The sequence below is a fragment of the Sarcophilus harrisii genome, chromosome 3 (assembly GCF_902635505.1).
Source record: "Sarcophilus harrisii chromosome 3, mSarHar1.11, whole genome shotgun sequence".
NCBI classification, from domain to species: domain Eukaryota; kingdom Metazoa; phylum Chordata; class Mammalia; order Dasyuromorphia; family Dasyuridae; genus Sarcophilus; species Sarcophilus harrisii.
The window spans coordinates 360,705,720-360,721,985 of NC_045428.1; the positions used below are offsets into that span (position 1 = coordinate 360,705,720).

The 16,266-nt window shown below is 32.3% G+C and overlaps 1 protein-coding gene across 2 annotated transcripts in view; it reads left to right on the forward strand.

Annotated features, from left to right (window-relative positions):
* The window catches only part of ARHGEF12 (Rho guanine nucleotide exchange factor 12), a 164,226-nt gene that overhangs the window by 99,437 nt on the left and 48,523 nt on the right, over window positions 1-16,266 (forward strand). For both annotated transcript variants that reach the window (XM_031960156.1, XM_031960157.1), the window contains 8 exons: window positions 1,998-2,096; window positions 3,076-3,125; window positions 3,925-3,982; window positions 10,292-10,470; window positions 10,971-11,048; window positions 11,225-11,344; window positions 12,197-12,337; window positions 15,709-15,783. In XM_031960156.1, the coding sequence (XP_031816016.1) occupies window positions 1,998-2,096; window positions 3,076-3,125; window positions 3,925-3,982; window positions 10,292-10,470; window positions 10,971-11,048; window positions 11,225-11,344; window positions 12,197-12,337; window positions 15,709-15,783 (800 nt within the window). The remainder of the gene's footprint in view (window positions 1-1,997; window positions 2,097-3,075; window positions 3,126-3,924; window positions 3,983-10,291; window positions 10,471-10,970; window positions 11,049-11,224; window positions 11,345-12,196; window positions 12,338-15,708; window positions 15,784-16,266) is intronic.

A 16,266-nucleotide genomic window follows, 5' to 3' on the forward strand; every position in this document is an offset into this window, starting at 1 on the left:
AAATAAGTTTTACATTAGTGAAAATAGTTCAAAGAGACCAGATGTAGAATCCCCAGGTTAGAAAGGGGGAATTAAATTAGGAAATGGAGAGGTTTGGAGCTATCGGAATTAGTTTTGATATTTTAGCTTAGACAGATTAGGAACCCTAGAACAGTTGAAAAATAGTTTGTCTTTCATTCTTTTATTTTCCTTTCTCAGTACCTTTCCTGGTTATGGTCCCCTGCACCTGATGTTTTGATTGTCTAGGGCCTACCCTTCAAGATTTTGCTTCCTTTTCCATCGAATACTTCAATAAAATTCTGGTGCCACATACCCTACATCTTGATCTGATTGTCTGATTAAAGTCATTCATACCAACATGTGATTGATTTCACTTTCCAAGTATTTTTTGTATTTTAAAAGAATATTTTATTAACCCCCAATAATCTTTTTTTTTTTTTTTTTTTTTTTTTTGCTACGTGTGTGTGCTCAGATGACTGAGCAGGGTTGGGGACCTACATTACTTGCTAAGTGCCTCCTAACATCACAAAAAACCAGTAATTCTATAGCAGTGCATTTTTGTCAGAAAAAACATTCTTTCCTCTTCCTTATCTTAGTTACAGATCCTGTACTTTATAGGGTTTAGTGAAAGTGTTTCCTTGGGGTTAACAAAAGTTGTTAGAACATTGAATTAATCTGTCAGTAAAAAGTTATTAAAGTTCAAAAAAAAAAAGAACATTGAATTAAAATTTATATTCATTATAATCTTACTTTATAATAATTTGAGGTTTATGAAACACATTTTATTTAACTCTTAGGTTATATCCCCAAGTTATACTTAAGAAAAGTGAGTACTAGCAGAATTAATACCATGACTTGTTCAAGATCATATAGTTAGTTATCAGAGCCAGGATTCAAACCTAGGCCTCTCATTCCAGATCTGAAACTTTTCTCACTGCTTCACAGTTACTATATTTTCCTTTAATTTTTCCTCCTCCCCCATTTAATATTTCATTAAGAATGAACTTATTCTGAATTTTTTGTTATCTGATTATTGGCTTTTATCCTATTTTTATTTTTGTATATACTCGTATATATTTTATTTTTATATATACTAAATTACTAGAGTTGAAAGTGACTTTAGGGATAATTTTGACTTTATTTCCTCATTTTACAGACAAGCATATGAGTGAATGAGGGTGAATGTGGTCCAATCATGACTTTTCTTCTCTTTCTTCTTTTATTAGCTCTTTCTATTTACCTTCTTGAATGTACTGTATAGGCTAGGTCTTTCATATAATTATAGTCTTGTTTCTCAGCACTGCCACTCCTCTTTTCCCTGTATATATGTATCTATATGTTTGCATATGTTCCCTATGTATGTATGTATGTATATGTTTGCATATGTATACATGTATATACACATATTCACACAAGTACTTTACTTCAAAATTGAGTTTCCCTTTAAAATCTTTTTCTGTAAAATTACTCTCCCTGGGCTTTGACTTCCTCATGAGGAAATGAGGGAGTTAGATTAGATTTTCTCTGAGTTCCTTTTTAGCTCTACTATCGCTCTGATCTTAGGGTCTTTTTTGGTTTTTGTTTGTTTTTTTTTTTTTGCAGAACAGGAAGAGTTTAAGTTTATCTTAAAATGTTTGAGTTTATCATTAAAAAAAACCACTTAAATTTATAATAGTGTAGAATAAAAACTATGGGTTATTTTGCTTTAAGACTGTCATTCTTAATACTTTCCTCAGCCAGGTTTCCTTATTCTTACAATCAATTCTACTCTAACATTGAATTGAAAAATTACTATAGTCCGGTTGTGATCTTACTGACATTTCTCTTCAGGAGGATTTTTGGTTCCTAGATATTTTTTCCCCCATTTACATAGATTTTTATTTGTTACTTTGTAATTCTTCCAAGATGTGCTTGGTGACTGATATTTAATAACCATTTTTGTATTTTTCTTTTTTCTTATATTATGTCTTCCTTTCTTCATCCCATATTTTGAATAGGTCTTGTTCAGCGCTGTGTGATAATCCAGAAGGATGACAATGGATTTGGGCTGACAGTCAGTGGAGACAATCCAGTCTTCGTACAGTCTGTTAAAGAAGGCAAGCCAAGCCGTTCTTTATAAGCATGTTGTTAACTGTGTTTCATTTCTCAGAAAGTAAAAGGGTAACATTAGAAAATCTAGATTTCTATCCCATGCTTTACTTTTGGCGAGGAAGAAGACTAGGGGGTTAGAGTACCTTGTATCTATTATAAATTAGATAAAGTGTACACTCACCTGTGAGTGAAATTATCTCAGTATTTGTTTAGTGTTTTCAAAAAGTAAGAAGTTTTTGTTTATTATATAAAATGTGTGTGTAATACACATATGTGCATGTGAGTTTGTATATTCATCTATGTATATCATTTCAGATGAGACCTGTGATTTAATTATTATGGGCAGCCTTGTTTGTTTTTGTGGGGGAGTTTGCATGGTTAAGTGATTTGTCCAGGGTCACATAGCTAGAAAGTAGTCAGTGCGTAAGGTCGAATGTGAACTCAGGTCCTCTAGACTCTAAAGCCAGAGTTGTATCCTTGTATCCACTGTCCATCTAGCTTCCCTATTATGGGTAGCTTTTAAAGGAAAAACTTCTATACCAATACACATTTAGCACCCATTCTGTAATTTACGGTTGCTTGAAAGAATGAGAGATTAAGTAACTTGTTTGGTGTTATATAGCTAATATATGTGAGAGACTGGACTGAAATTTAAGTCTTCCTGTCAGTGAGATCAGCTTTCTGTCCATTAGGCCACACTGCCTGCATACATGGAGGGGGGAGGCATGTGTGTGCGCACGCACGTGTGTGTTTGTACACACATGCGTAGTTACATGTTTGAATGTTATGTTACAATGGCCAAAATACAGTGTGCTGTTTTATTTATGGAAAAAAGCTAGATTCCTGACATTTTAGTTATTTGTGTCACTATCAAATTACTTTTTTTTACAAAGACATCTTGAATAAAGCAGAGACTCAAGAATAAATAAGACCATTCTAATATTCATTGAATTTAAGGAATTGAATAACCAAATCTTTCTTTAGATGGAGCAGCCATGCGGGCTGGAGTACAAACAGGTGATCGAATCATCAAGGTAAAGATTTTTTTTTCTTTTGATGTTTTGCTGAATGATGCTTATGTAGTCCTTGATTGATGTTTTCTAAATAGTAACCCAATTACATGCCATGCATACTGTTTAGCTAAAAAAAAAAAAAAGGATTGATTTGTTGTATTTGAGTCCAGTTCAACCAACATTTAAGTTTTTACTATGAATGAGATATTATGCTAGGAGCTAGTAAACTAGACATTCTCCTGTCCTCAGATAGCTCATGTGACCTAGTAGAGATTTGTTGAAAAATGTTATATTAAAAAAAAATGTGAGAAAGCACTTAAATTTTAGAGCTTTCGAGTAATATGTAAATTTAATTTAAAATGTTTGAAAGTGAACTTGTTAGGTTTTAGGGGAGAGGGAAATGTAATATTTTTCTGAAAATGTTATTTAATCCTTTATTTTTTTATTTGCTTATTTGACACCATGGCTGTGGAATATGTTCATGTGAAAAAACAAAAATGTCTCATATTTGCAAGTACTCCATTCTGAAGGATTTGAAAGTTCATTGTGTGATATGTCTTTTCATTTGAATAGGATGTAATATACTGCATAGTAAGAAGCCTTATCTTACACAAAGATTCATAATAGTATTGAATGCACATTGATTGCCCATATTAATAATGATGATGAAGGAAAATTGAATCATCAATATAAACATAGTTTCATATCTCCATTATGGACATTTTGTGTTATATGTGCAAGTTTGTAGATGAGTATTTATGTCCTTTATACCATTGTAATTATATATACCCAATTCCTTTCTTATTTTTTTTTCTTATAGGTAAATGGAACTCTAGTGACTCATTCAAACCATTTGGAAGTGGTAAAGCTGATCAAATGTAAGTAAATGATAATGACTTTTTAAATTGGGCATTCCCTGAAATAGTTAAGAGTTGTCTGTGTCTGAGCAACACTACTAATTTGCTGATAGTTTTTTATGCTGTGAACTCTATAGAGTTCTCTCCATTTATGCTAGTTGACATAGTATTAGAAAAATATCTGAAAGAAATGTAGCATATTTTAGGTAATTTCTTGGAATTGAGGAAAAGAAAGATGAAAAGAAATGGAAGATTTTATCAAATGATAAATTTAAACTAGAAGGGATCTGAGAGATCTGGTCTTCCCACATTTTTGCTCAAAGGAGTGTTTAAATCTTATCGGTCTAAGAATCATCAATATGGAAATAACAGTTAAAACAGTGGAAATTGATGAGTTATAAGGAAAATATAGAGCAAGAGTTCGTAACTGAGGCTGAGGACCCCTCGAAATCTATCTCTTGATATATTTAGGGGTTCTATGAACATAATTGGCTTCCTTTGTAATTTCATTTATGTATTTTCCTCATTTATAAATATTATTCTAAGAAGGGATCAATTATAGTCACCACCTGCCAAAGAGGCCAATAACTACAAATATTAGATATAACTCCAGATATAGAGGGAAAAGACAAAGGCCTTGGAAAAATCTGGGGGAACATTACAGTTGAGAGCATGATATTTGGATAATGAACTGGCAGAGGAAACTAAAAAGGAGCAATTGGAGGTGAACCAGAAGAGAATAATGGTGTGAAAATTCTGAGAAGAAAAAACATCTAGGAAGGAGAGAGTGGTTAATTGTCATGAAGGATTAGGACCAAGAAAAGAATAGATTTGACAAGTAAGAAATCATTGGGGCAGCTAGTTGGTATTGTGGATAGAAGAATCTAGAGTCAAAAAGACTCATCTTTGTGAGTTCAGATTTCATGAATTCTTCCATTCCCCATAGATCAGACAGGTAGGTAGACTTTTCCTTACTCTTCTTATTTGCTTGTGGTGTCACCATTTAGGTCTAAATCATGCACCCATTTTGACCTTATCTTGGTACACAGTGTGAGATATTGAACCATACTTGGCTTGTGTTCTATTGTTTTCTAGTTTTCTCAGAAATTTTTGTCAAACAGTGAGTTCTTATTCCAGAAGCTGGAGGTTTGGGGTTTATCAAACTTGAAATTATTGATTATTCTCTCCTTTGTGCCAAATCTATTCTAATGTAGTTTGAGATCTGGTATTATTAGGTCACCTTTTTTTACCCATTCCTGGAATATTATTGACCTTTTGTTTTTCTAGTTGAATTTTGTTGCTATTTTTTTCTGGCTGTATCAAATAATTTTTTGGTACTTTATTTGATATGGCACTACTTGGGCTACCCATGAATAATTAATATTTTTCCAGTTCTTTAGATCTCTCTTTATTTGTGTAAAGAGTGTTTATTCTTATAAATATCACTTGATCCTAGTATATAATTCTTGTGATATGTTGCTGTAGTATTTTGTTCAAAATTTTCGCATCTATATTCATTAGAGAAATTGGTCTGTTCAACCTCACCAAAAATCTTCATTCCTTCTAATCTTCAGTATTTTCAAGCCATTAACTTTGACCTTTCTTTACTCACCTCATTCTCTAACATCAACCCAATAGTCATTTCAGCTCTACACTCTTCTCTTGATTCACCTGCCTCTTTTGTCCTGCCATTACTCTTTTGTAAAACTTCGGCCTGGAATTACTATCACTGTCCTTTTCTGTTCTTACTAATAACAAGTTGCAGGTTGAACCTGGAGGAAATTCTGCTTACCTGGATGCATTAGAATTGCATGTTCTTCAACTGGAACAAGAAAATGCTACTAGAATTCTATCTCACTCCTCACAGAAGCGGTTCTAAACTTTCTTTTTCCTTCTACAGCTTCTCAATAATCTATTCCCCACTTTAGGAAAGAATCTTGCAATTTACTTTAGTGGAAGTTTGAGCCTCCTCTTTTGCTGTAGCTCAAAACTCTCTGATATCAAATTCCTTTGACAGCACATATATAGTGCTGATAGCTAAACCAGAAAAAAGCTAAAACAGAGAAAGAAAATTGTAAACAAATTACAAATTAACATTATCTGTATTGTATTTTAAAAATTTATTCAGTTAAACATTTCTGAATTACATTTTAATATGGTTCCCACACTCAGGATTTTCAGGCTTTCAGTTTGACACCCTGATCTAAGATAATACAAGTAGAGCCAGTATTAGGTCTCCTGGCTTCCAGACCTAGACTCTTTGTACTACAAAACACTCTTACTAAGTATCTTCATGACTGCCTTTTCTTAAAGACAAATAAGTCTGACTCCTTTATTTCTTTTTTCTACATACTTGTTTACCATCCCTTTTATTGCTTTTGTCCTAATCTTCTTCATATCATTTTATAAATATGTTAACTAAAACTAGACACTACCACTTTTTTCATGGTAATTCCGCTGTTAAAGCTTCATTTTAACAAAAGCCAACTGAAAATGAGGACTTAAGCAAAAATTGTCTCTGGGGAATGATCTGAGCAACTAAAATAACATGCCATAAAGAAGTTCTTGCCTCCCAGTCCAGTGTATGGTTTTTAAGGGCAGCTAGATAGTTTCCCCAACAGATGCCTAATTAGTATTTTCCCATTCTTTATTTTCTTTTTTGGTCCTAAGTATACTATTGTGTATTTTTGTGAGACTATTTCCCCAGTTTATTGAAATCATTTAAAATTGGATTTCGCTCTTCCAGAAATTTAGTAACCTTGCCTAATCTGTTACTTTGATATAAGATTTCATCCATGTGGGTATTCTTTCTACTGTTTATGTCTTCTTTTCAAGTGTGATTCTTTTCCATGTCTTTCCATAAATTTTCAACAAAAAATGCAATCCATAATTCTGGGCAGATACAGCCTTTTTTGTATTTTTAATATTTTATGGACCAGTACCCTACTTGTGTTACCCATATGTGTTGCTATGTGACTGATCATCTCTTTTCCCAGTTATATGTGTCTTCATATCATTTTTCCGACATAAGTCTTTGTTGGTGATATACTCTATCCTTCCCATTGATCTTTAGATCACCTTAAAATTTGATCTACCTGAGATTCCATAAATAATAGCATTTATTATTACTGAGAATACATTGGTATTAAATAGATGTATTTGACAAGAGAGAACTATTTGGAATCACTGTAATCAGTCTTCCAAATGTAGTTTGACCTAGTCTCTTTTTTATTTTCATTTCTGGGCCTAACTCATTGACCCTCTCTCCCACTCTTCCTCCCTCCCTCCTCCTTTGTAATTATATATACTGACTTTTTTTTTTTTAATAGGCCATCTAACTATAAGGCATAAACTAAAAATGTACATTCTTCATCTGATGGTTTTTTCCAGTGTTGAATGCTTACCTAATCTCATAAGGGGCCTGGGATCCCATATGGGAGGCTCTAAATCATGGCCCATTTAATCAGCATAATCTGTGAATGGGCAATCAGATGGCACAGTGAATAGTTTTGAGCCTAGAATCAGGAAGACCTGAGTTCAACTTCAGCTTCAGATGCTTAATTATGTCTTAACTTGTGATCTTGGGTAAATCATTTAACTCTGATTCAGTTTTCTCATCTGTAAAATGAGCTGGAGAAAGGCATGGCAAATCACTTCAGTATTTTTTCCTAACATAATCCTAAATGGGATAGCAAAAAGTCTGAAAAGAAAAAAAAAAACAAATGTGGTCACAACCTGAACAACAACAACAACAAAATCTGTGAATAATAGTATCTGGAAAACCCTATTATACAGAGAGATACATTTACATTTGGAATTTATATAAGACATCCTCTCTGACAATAGTAACAGTATTTATTGGCATGTGTTCATATGTTAATCAGTATTTGATACTGATAAATGGGCTTATTGATAGAGATGATCTCTTTGTTCTTATTCATCAGTAAATTGTATGATCTGTTGTATGCATAAAAACATTCTTTTACAAGAAAGCTTTAAGGCTGTATTTATTCTACCAAGACAAATGCTTTTTGGCAATCAGGTCTTGTATTCTGTACACCTCAGTAATTTGAGAGTTCTACTGATAATGAAAAGAATGCTGGTGGTAGAATTAGGAGAAACCTGGGTTCAAATACCACCTCCAACATTTAATAGAATGACCATGGATAAGTCCTTTAATCTCTCTGTGCCTGAAACTCTAGGATTCAAGAAGGAATTGAGAGTCAGTATGTAGTGGAAATAGTATTTGCTTTGAATTTGAATTCTAATTCTCCTTTTTACTCTTAGTATAACTTTTTTGCTTTTAGGCAAGCCATCTGTTCTCTCTGGTTCTCAGTTTCTTTCTCTGTAAAATGGCATATGTTAAATGAGTCAGAAAGGTTCTCTCCAGCTCTAGATGTATAAAAATATCTAATCTATTATCTATTTCTCACCTTTCAAATTTGAGTTGAACATGTAATTGCAAACATTGTGTCTTTATCTTTTTTTCTATTGGTACTAATTTAATCAGACTTTTAATCAGTTGATCTGATTATGTATAACATTGATTCTTTGCACTGGTAACCAGTCACTAATTGGCTAGTTATAAGATATAAATTCTAAAATAAGTACTAAGAAATAGTTTACTTATTGGGGGGGGGGGGGGCGGTTTTTAATGTCATACATCTAGACCTGTACGGAATCTTAATCTAATGCCAACTCCTCTTTTGTCAGTGAGTAAATTGAAGCCCAGAGAGTTTCCAAAGTCCCATAGTTAATGTCAGAAAGTACACTTTGAACACAAGTTCTCTGACTCCATAGTCAGGGCTCTTTCTCTCATTTCAGTTGCCTCCCTCCTTTGGCATTTACTACATTTAGCTCTTTTTATGAAGCAGACATTTGTGATACATAGTTTTGACGTTCCCAATTAACATATATACATTAATCTCTTTTATTTCTTAATTAGAAACCATATTTTCCAGCATTTTTTCTTGGTTTTACATTCTCCCCATATTTACCTTAAATTCCCAGGGTATCAAGTTATATGTCAAATTTGGTTTGCTGGATCATGTCACATTTTCTTTAGAATTCTCTCTTCCTCCACAGTGAATTTTAACACAAATTGCAAATGGTTTCATGGCTGGACCTTTTGCTAAATTCATTATTAGTTCTCTAAAGAAAATAAGTATTGAATGAAATATTTTGTATTACCTTTAGGTACATAATGAAACTAATCCTGTCAGTTCTTTTCTTCACTCTTTAAGGAGAATTTGTAAGCCATCTTCCCATATAGTTGCAATTTCTTTCTTGTCTTTTGTCTTCATTTCTTTTAATAACATCATTATGTATTCAGTTCAGTAAGTCCTTAATAGATAACTTAGCAATTAACTGATTAGATAAGGATCTCACACTTAAAATAGCAATAATCATTTAATGTTAGCAGAGGTTTAAAAAAAAGACCAGATAGATGATTCTTAGTCTCCTTTGTCCCCTCCCGACTCTGATATTTTTGTTCTAGAAACAAAAGGGGATTGCAAAAAACTGAGAACTATTTTCTATTTATTTATGCTTTATGGGTTTCCATGGTCAAAAAATTTATCAGCTTCTCTTCATCCTTTCAGCAAAAAGTTCTTTTATACTTAGCTGGGATAGTCCTCAGCACACACAGTTCATTTCCAGGTCTGTATTCAAAGTGTCTTTAATTTGATTGAACCTTCTGAAGTTTCTTCTGAAAATATAACTTTTGAGAATGTAGGGAAATATCTGCAACATAAGACATCAGAGTAAGACTTTTGTGAAGTCTGAAGTTTTGACGGCCTGCTCTTTGAACAGAGACAATAATGTATTTGAAATTTCTTAACTCTTTTTAGTCTTTTTTTTTTTTTATTTTAGCTAGCCTCAGAATTTAATTTACTTATAGAGCTGTCATGTGCCTCAATCCTCCCTCTCCTCCCCCGAACCCCCTTGCTTTTTAGAGATGATCAATGGATGATAATACCTTCTGATATAGTCAGTCCTTTCAGACCTGAGAAATAAAGATTTTCATTTTTAACTCATATGTATGAAGAAATGTGATTAAATACAGCGCTAGACTGGGGGGCAAGAGCTCTAGGTTTTAATGTGTCTTTGTTATTATGTAATTGTGTGATACTGGACCAATCACTTAATGTGACTGAACTGCTTCAGTGTTCTCCCCCAGAAAATGAGAGATTTTGATGTAGATGACTTCAGAAGTTCCTTCCAACCCTTAATTATTTGATTGTAAAGCTTTGATGATTACCAAAAATTCCATATCAATATTATTTTCTTCTTTTTTTCCTTCCTTTTTTCTATGCCTGTTTTCTTTTTTAGCGGGTTCCTATGTAGCTCTCACTGTTCAGGGACGCCCACCTGGGTCGCCCCAGATCCCATTAGCTGATTCTGAAGTGGAGCCAGCAGCCTTTGGACATATGTCTCCCATCATGACATCACCCCATTCACCTGGAACATCTGGAAATACAGAGAGAATCACCAGTCCAGTGTTGATGGGGGTAAGAATTGAGGGGGGAGGGAGGGGTGGAGTCTTGGAAAGAGCTTAGCTACATGATGATATCTGCTGTTTTATCTTTAAATTTCTGGGTTGAAGTAGAGACCATGTATACATTAAAATTTTGAATTTTAGAAAACTACCATGTAATTGAACCTGTTTGATAGGAAATGAAAAAAAGCGTGATAACAAATTATTGAAATTTACCTCCAAATTGAATATGGGAAACTTTTATATTACTTACTTAAATAGCTTCCTTTTTCCATTCAATGCTGTTAATGGCTAATGTTTCTGAGAACCAAGTTAGTGTAAGTAGAAAATTCCCTTGTGATCATTTAGCTTTAAAAAGTGAAATAGTTATAGTCTGTTCCATTGGCAATGCCAGGAACAATCTGGAATAGAGGAATCCTGTTATTACTTACTAATAAATTGAACAGGGGTACGAAATTGTCTTTTAAAATTCATTTTTTAGCTTGACTTTTTCTTTGGTTTCTTGTTTTTTAGGAAGAAAACAATGTGGTTCACAACCAGAAAGTAGAAATACTGAGAAAGATGCTACAGCAAGAGCAGGAACGGCTACAGGTATTAATTTAGAAATGGGACCATGGAAGAAGTCAGGAAAACAAAGATTGTAATAAAGAGTTGAGAGCTGAAATGTTACAATCCTCATCAAAAGAACATCAATAATGTGAACTGTTATACTCACAAGAAGAGTAGATTTTGATGATTAACAAAAATTTTTTTTTATAATTTATCAGTTCTTACAAGAAGATTATAGCCGCACACCTGCTCAGCGATTGCTTAAGGAGATTCAGGAGGCCAAGAAACATATTCCTCAGTTGCAGGAACAGTTATCCAAAGCAACAGGCTCAACTCAGGTAATGGTGCTATTTGAATGTTCTTCAAGCTTTTAGGTTTACCTTCAAGAAATGTTTCAAAGGAGCTGTCCAACATAAGAAAGATATATATATATATATATATATTGCTGTGAACTGATGATCTTGTAGGAAGTCCTGTAAGAAATTAGAGTTGTTGATGAAGTAGGTCTCTGATTGAATTCTGAAGTGTTTAGAATTTTCTAGTGTGCTTTTTAAAAATGTAAGGATTTTCAAAAAAGTTAATCTGAGTATTAAGATATGCCTCTGTATGGTGTTTATATAACTGTCCAAAAATATGGTCTCTGCCTTTTGTGGTTGTTTATATAATAGTGTCTGAAAGTTTATGACTCATTGAAATTATGAAGGAGGAAAGATAAGCTAAATAAGCATTTTTATAATACCTTCTATATGCTAGGCATTGTGCTAAGTGCTTCACAAATGTTCACTAATTTGAGGTTGGGGAGTTGATTAACTAAAAGCTACAGTGTCATAATTTGAATTCCAAGGGACAAAAACTAGCAAGAAAAATAAATCACACTGTGTTTTCACAGATTTATAGATTGTTGTGTTCCTATGTTGCATTTATGGTTTCAACTTGCAGCCATTTTAACTGAAGTAAAAGTTTATTCTTATTCATAGACATATTGGTTTAAAATCACTGCAGTCATTAACAGGTTTTTTTTGTTTTAAAATATGCCTTTTTTATATGTGTTTGTAGTTAAATTAAAAACTTCAATAAATATTTTTTGAGGGCTTACTATTTACTATTTTTGGCCTATAATGTAACACTTTATTTTTTATGTATGTGCATATATACACACACACACACACACATATTAAAATCTGTTTTAGGATGGAGCTGTAGTTCTATCCAGCAAGACTTCTGGTGACTCCCTTCCACTCAGTGAAGTAGAAGCAGACAGTGGTGATGGGTTAGGCAGAATTGATTATAGTAGTGGAGATGGTTCTCGACCCAATAGTGACATTGCGGATGTAAGTATTAAATATTTCAAACTTTAATCATTATTCTTCCTTACATGTTTGTTTTGCTTTAAAAAAAACTTGGTTTTAGTTATTTGATTAGTAGTGAATCATAATAGATTAGTTATAAAAATTACAAGATTCTTAGGATCTTAGGATTTAGATATTATCCAATCGATTACCCCTGTTTTACCAGTGAAGAAAATGATGCTCATAAAAACTAAATGACTTGCCTGATATTATTAGAAAACTTTAGTTTCAGAGGCAGAGGATCTGGATTTCCTATTTACCTCTTAAAGTGAGTTTCAGTAAGTCAATTGTACCTGCATCAGTTCCTCATTTTTGAAATGTGAACATTGAACTGCATGACTGCTAAGATTCCTTCCACCTCAGAATCTAAAATCCTGTGATTCCTGGTTTCTTGGCTCTGAGCTCAGTCCTTTTTTATACTTTCACCCTATTATTTATGCAATCACTTCTTGCACATCAACACCATTATCTTCTAAGAGAGCAATATTATGCACCAAATTGTTAAATACAGTATTGTATTTGTGACTTCCAGTTTTGAAGCTCATTTTTTCTTTTGTATATCCAAGTAGTAATGTTGTTTCTTTAAATGGGATGGAATTTCCCCATAAGCATCTTGTTACTACTTACTGAACTAGGAGGTCATTTGCTGATATCTTTAAAAGGATGTTGTTATTTCATTTGTGGTCAGAATGACTCAGTCCTGACTCATAGGGCAGATTGCCATTGCTGAGAGGAAAAGTTCCAATCTTACTATATATACTTCATTTATTAAATTCTGATTATCAATAGCTGTTTCTTCATTAATCTCTCAGTTGTCAAGTATACACAAATATTTACTAAATTATTAAGAAAAAAACTGCAAGTTAGATATTATATCTCTTTCATCTATCAGCATATGAATAAAAAAGAATCTCTTAAAAGTTTTGTGACTTAGTTAGAATGGTAAAAACTATGTTCTTTTTAAGGAATAGAGGGAAGTGATAGATTAATAAGTCATTCAAGCCATCCTTTGAGGACATTTTAAGTTTGACAGCTGAGAAGAATACAGATAAATTGCCAGAATAATGACAATCACAGTAACAAATTATTCTATAAGATAAAATTATTTTCATGTCCATCTGTGATAGTGGACATTTTTATTTACAACCATTAATTTATTTTAGTAATGTTTTCTTTACACTTAGTAGTTACTGTATTTAGCATTCTCTCCCTTTTCTGACCCCCATCCAAAAAAAAAAATATAGATAGATCATAGGATTGCCAATTTAAAATTGAAAGCACCCTTAAAAACCATCTAGTCCAGTTTTCATATTTTACAAATTAAAAAAAGTGAGGCTAAAAGATTAAGTTATTTTCTTAAGGGTCACAAAAGTAGTTAAGTATCAGAGATGAAATTTGAATTTGGAACTTTTGGACTCCCAAGGACTACACTTAGATTGCAGTTTTTGGAGCATTCCATACTTATTAATTCACATTCAAAGGAAATGAAGAAAGATCTATGTTCTTTTGTTTGACTCACAGTTAATTTTTTATCTCTTAAACTTCTTTGAGGAAGTAAAGTGATACACTAGAAAGATCTATATTCTTTTGTTTGACTTGCGGTTAATATTTTAATCTCTTAAATTTAAGTGATGCATTAGATTTCCAGCAGTGACTGGAAATCAGGAAAACTAATCTTCTTGAGTTCAAATCTGGCCTGAGACATTGTATGACCCTGGGCAAGTCACTTAACCCTGTTTACCTCAGTTTCCTCATCTGTAAAATGATTTGGAGAAGGAATTGGCAAACCACTCCAGTATCTTTGCCAAGAAAACGCCCAAATGGAATCACTGAGAATAGGACACAACTGAAAGAATACCACAGACAACCTTCTTCTTGTCAGATATTCCGACTACTTAACTAACCACTTCAGTACCACCCCTCCAAACAAAGAAAGAAAAAACCAAAATGCCTTATCTCCCTAAACAAAAAAATAACATAAAAAAGAACCTGGGGTGTGGAAAAGATAAGAGACTGAAGTTGTGTGACTGACATTATCTTCTTTCCTCTTCTCTGTGTAGAGCAATTTTTGTATTTTAATTCATTTTGCCTTAAGAAATTATGCTTTTTAATTATATAGAATTTAAAACTAGGAAGGATATTAGGGATCTTGGAGAATCCTCCTGTTATTTTATACATGAGGAAATTGGGACTTAAAGAGATTAAATGATTTGTTCATAATTACAGATTTATCTAGTGGAAAATGCTGAACTAAAACTGAACCTGCAGATTTTCCATCTAGTGTCCCTTCTCGCTGCACATTACTGCTATGGTATTGCTATTCTTATAGTGATTCAGCTATGAAAATAATATGATTTATTATATGGATTCAGTAAAAGGAGATTTCATTAAGACTAATACATTTCTAATAATACCTTGACCTATATTTCATTTTTATACTTCCCTCCTCCCCTCAAAAAGCAATAGATTAAAATAAAGCTAGGTGTTGATACATGGGCCTTTTTAAAAAGTAAGTTTTAATAATTAGTGGGCATATAACATTAATCATCTTTAAAGAAATTTGGTATCAATAACTAGTTTCCTTTTAAAATGAAATTTTAGCAATTAAAAAATGATAAAAAAAAATTTAAATACGTAAACTTTAAATTTCAATGAGACATTTAAAAGACTTTTTTTTTAAATTCAGTAATATTTTATTTTTCCAATTATATGTAAAGATAGTTTTCAACATTCTATTTTCTAAGATTTTGAGTTCCAAATTTTTTTCTCCCTTCTTCCCTAACCTCTCCTCTTCCCAAGACAACAAGCAGTCTGATATGTACAATTGTTTTTAAACATATTTCCATATTAGTTATGTTGGGAAAGAAAAATCAAAACAAAAGGGAAAAAACATGAGAATGAAAAAAAGCAAACAGAAAAAAAGGATGAAAATAATGTTTTGATGACATTTACCATCCCAAGTCTATTGGAAATGAGATATTTAAATTTGATCAAAAGGTTAATTTTATTTTTTATTGTATAGAAGATTAATACTTCTTCCATTTTGAAATTTAATATTAGTTTGAAAAGTGAAAGAAATGAAGAAAATTTTCATGGCTGCTGAAGTCTTTTGATGCTTTATCATATTGTCTTACTGATACCAAATGAGAACATTTCTCATGTTCTAAAACTTTAGTTTTCTTCATACCCATATTTTGCCATCTGTTTTCCTTTTTCCTTTATAGTTATTCAGTAATTTTGAAGCAGGTAAAAGATTTACTTTGGTTATGAATCAGCATATATTTTCCTGATTTCTTTTTGGTATTATCTATTGAAACTCAATGAATTTTTTTTTTTTTTTTGGGGGGGGGTAGAGTCCCAGAAGTGGCTTGAAGGAAAGGATTTATCTAGAAGAAAGTCCAGAGAAAAGTGAGATGATACCAGATAATGTGAGTATGTAACTAATGCCATATTAACGCTTTCTGTTAATGTTTTCTGTGCTTAAGTGAAATAAACTCTTGGAATTTACATAAAATATGCAGATGAATATTCTAAAATATTTTGATTATTTTTAAAAGTTAGATTTTATTAGTGTTTTGAAATAAAAGAGTTAGAACCAAGACTAATATATAAAATGTTAAATGACTAACCATATGAGGATTATTTCTTTAGATAACTAAGCATACTAATTTCTACTTTTTCATTAGAATTTCTTTTGAAATGTTAGAGGCTAAAAGTTAAAGCAGCTAGTCAAAACTGCAACTGATGTTTTAGGAGGAGTTATTGCATGCCACTGCAGTATATATAGAGGAATAATAAATCCATATCAACCTCTCATTTATCCATATGTCAATCTATTTATATAGCTTTAATTAAAGTCTCAGTGCAGATAATATCCAGATTTATATATTTGGTCCTGACCTCTCTTCACT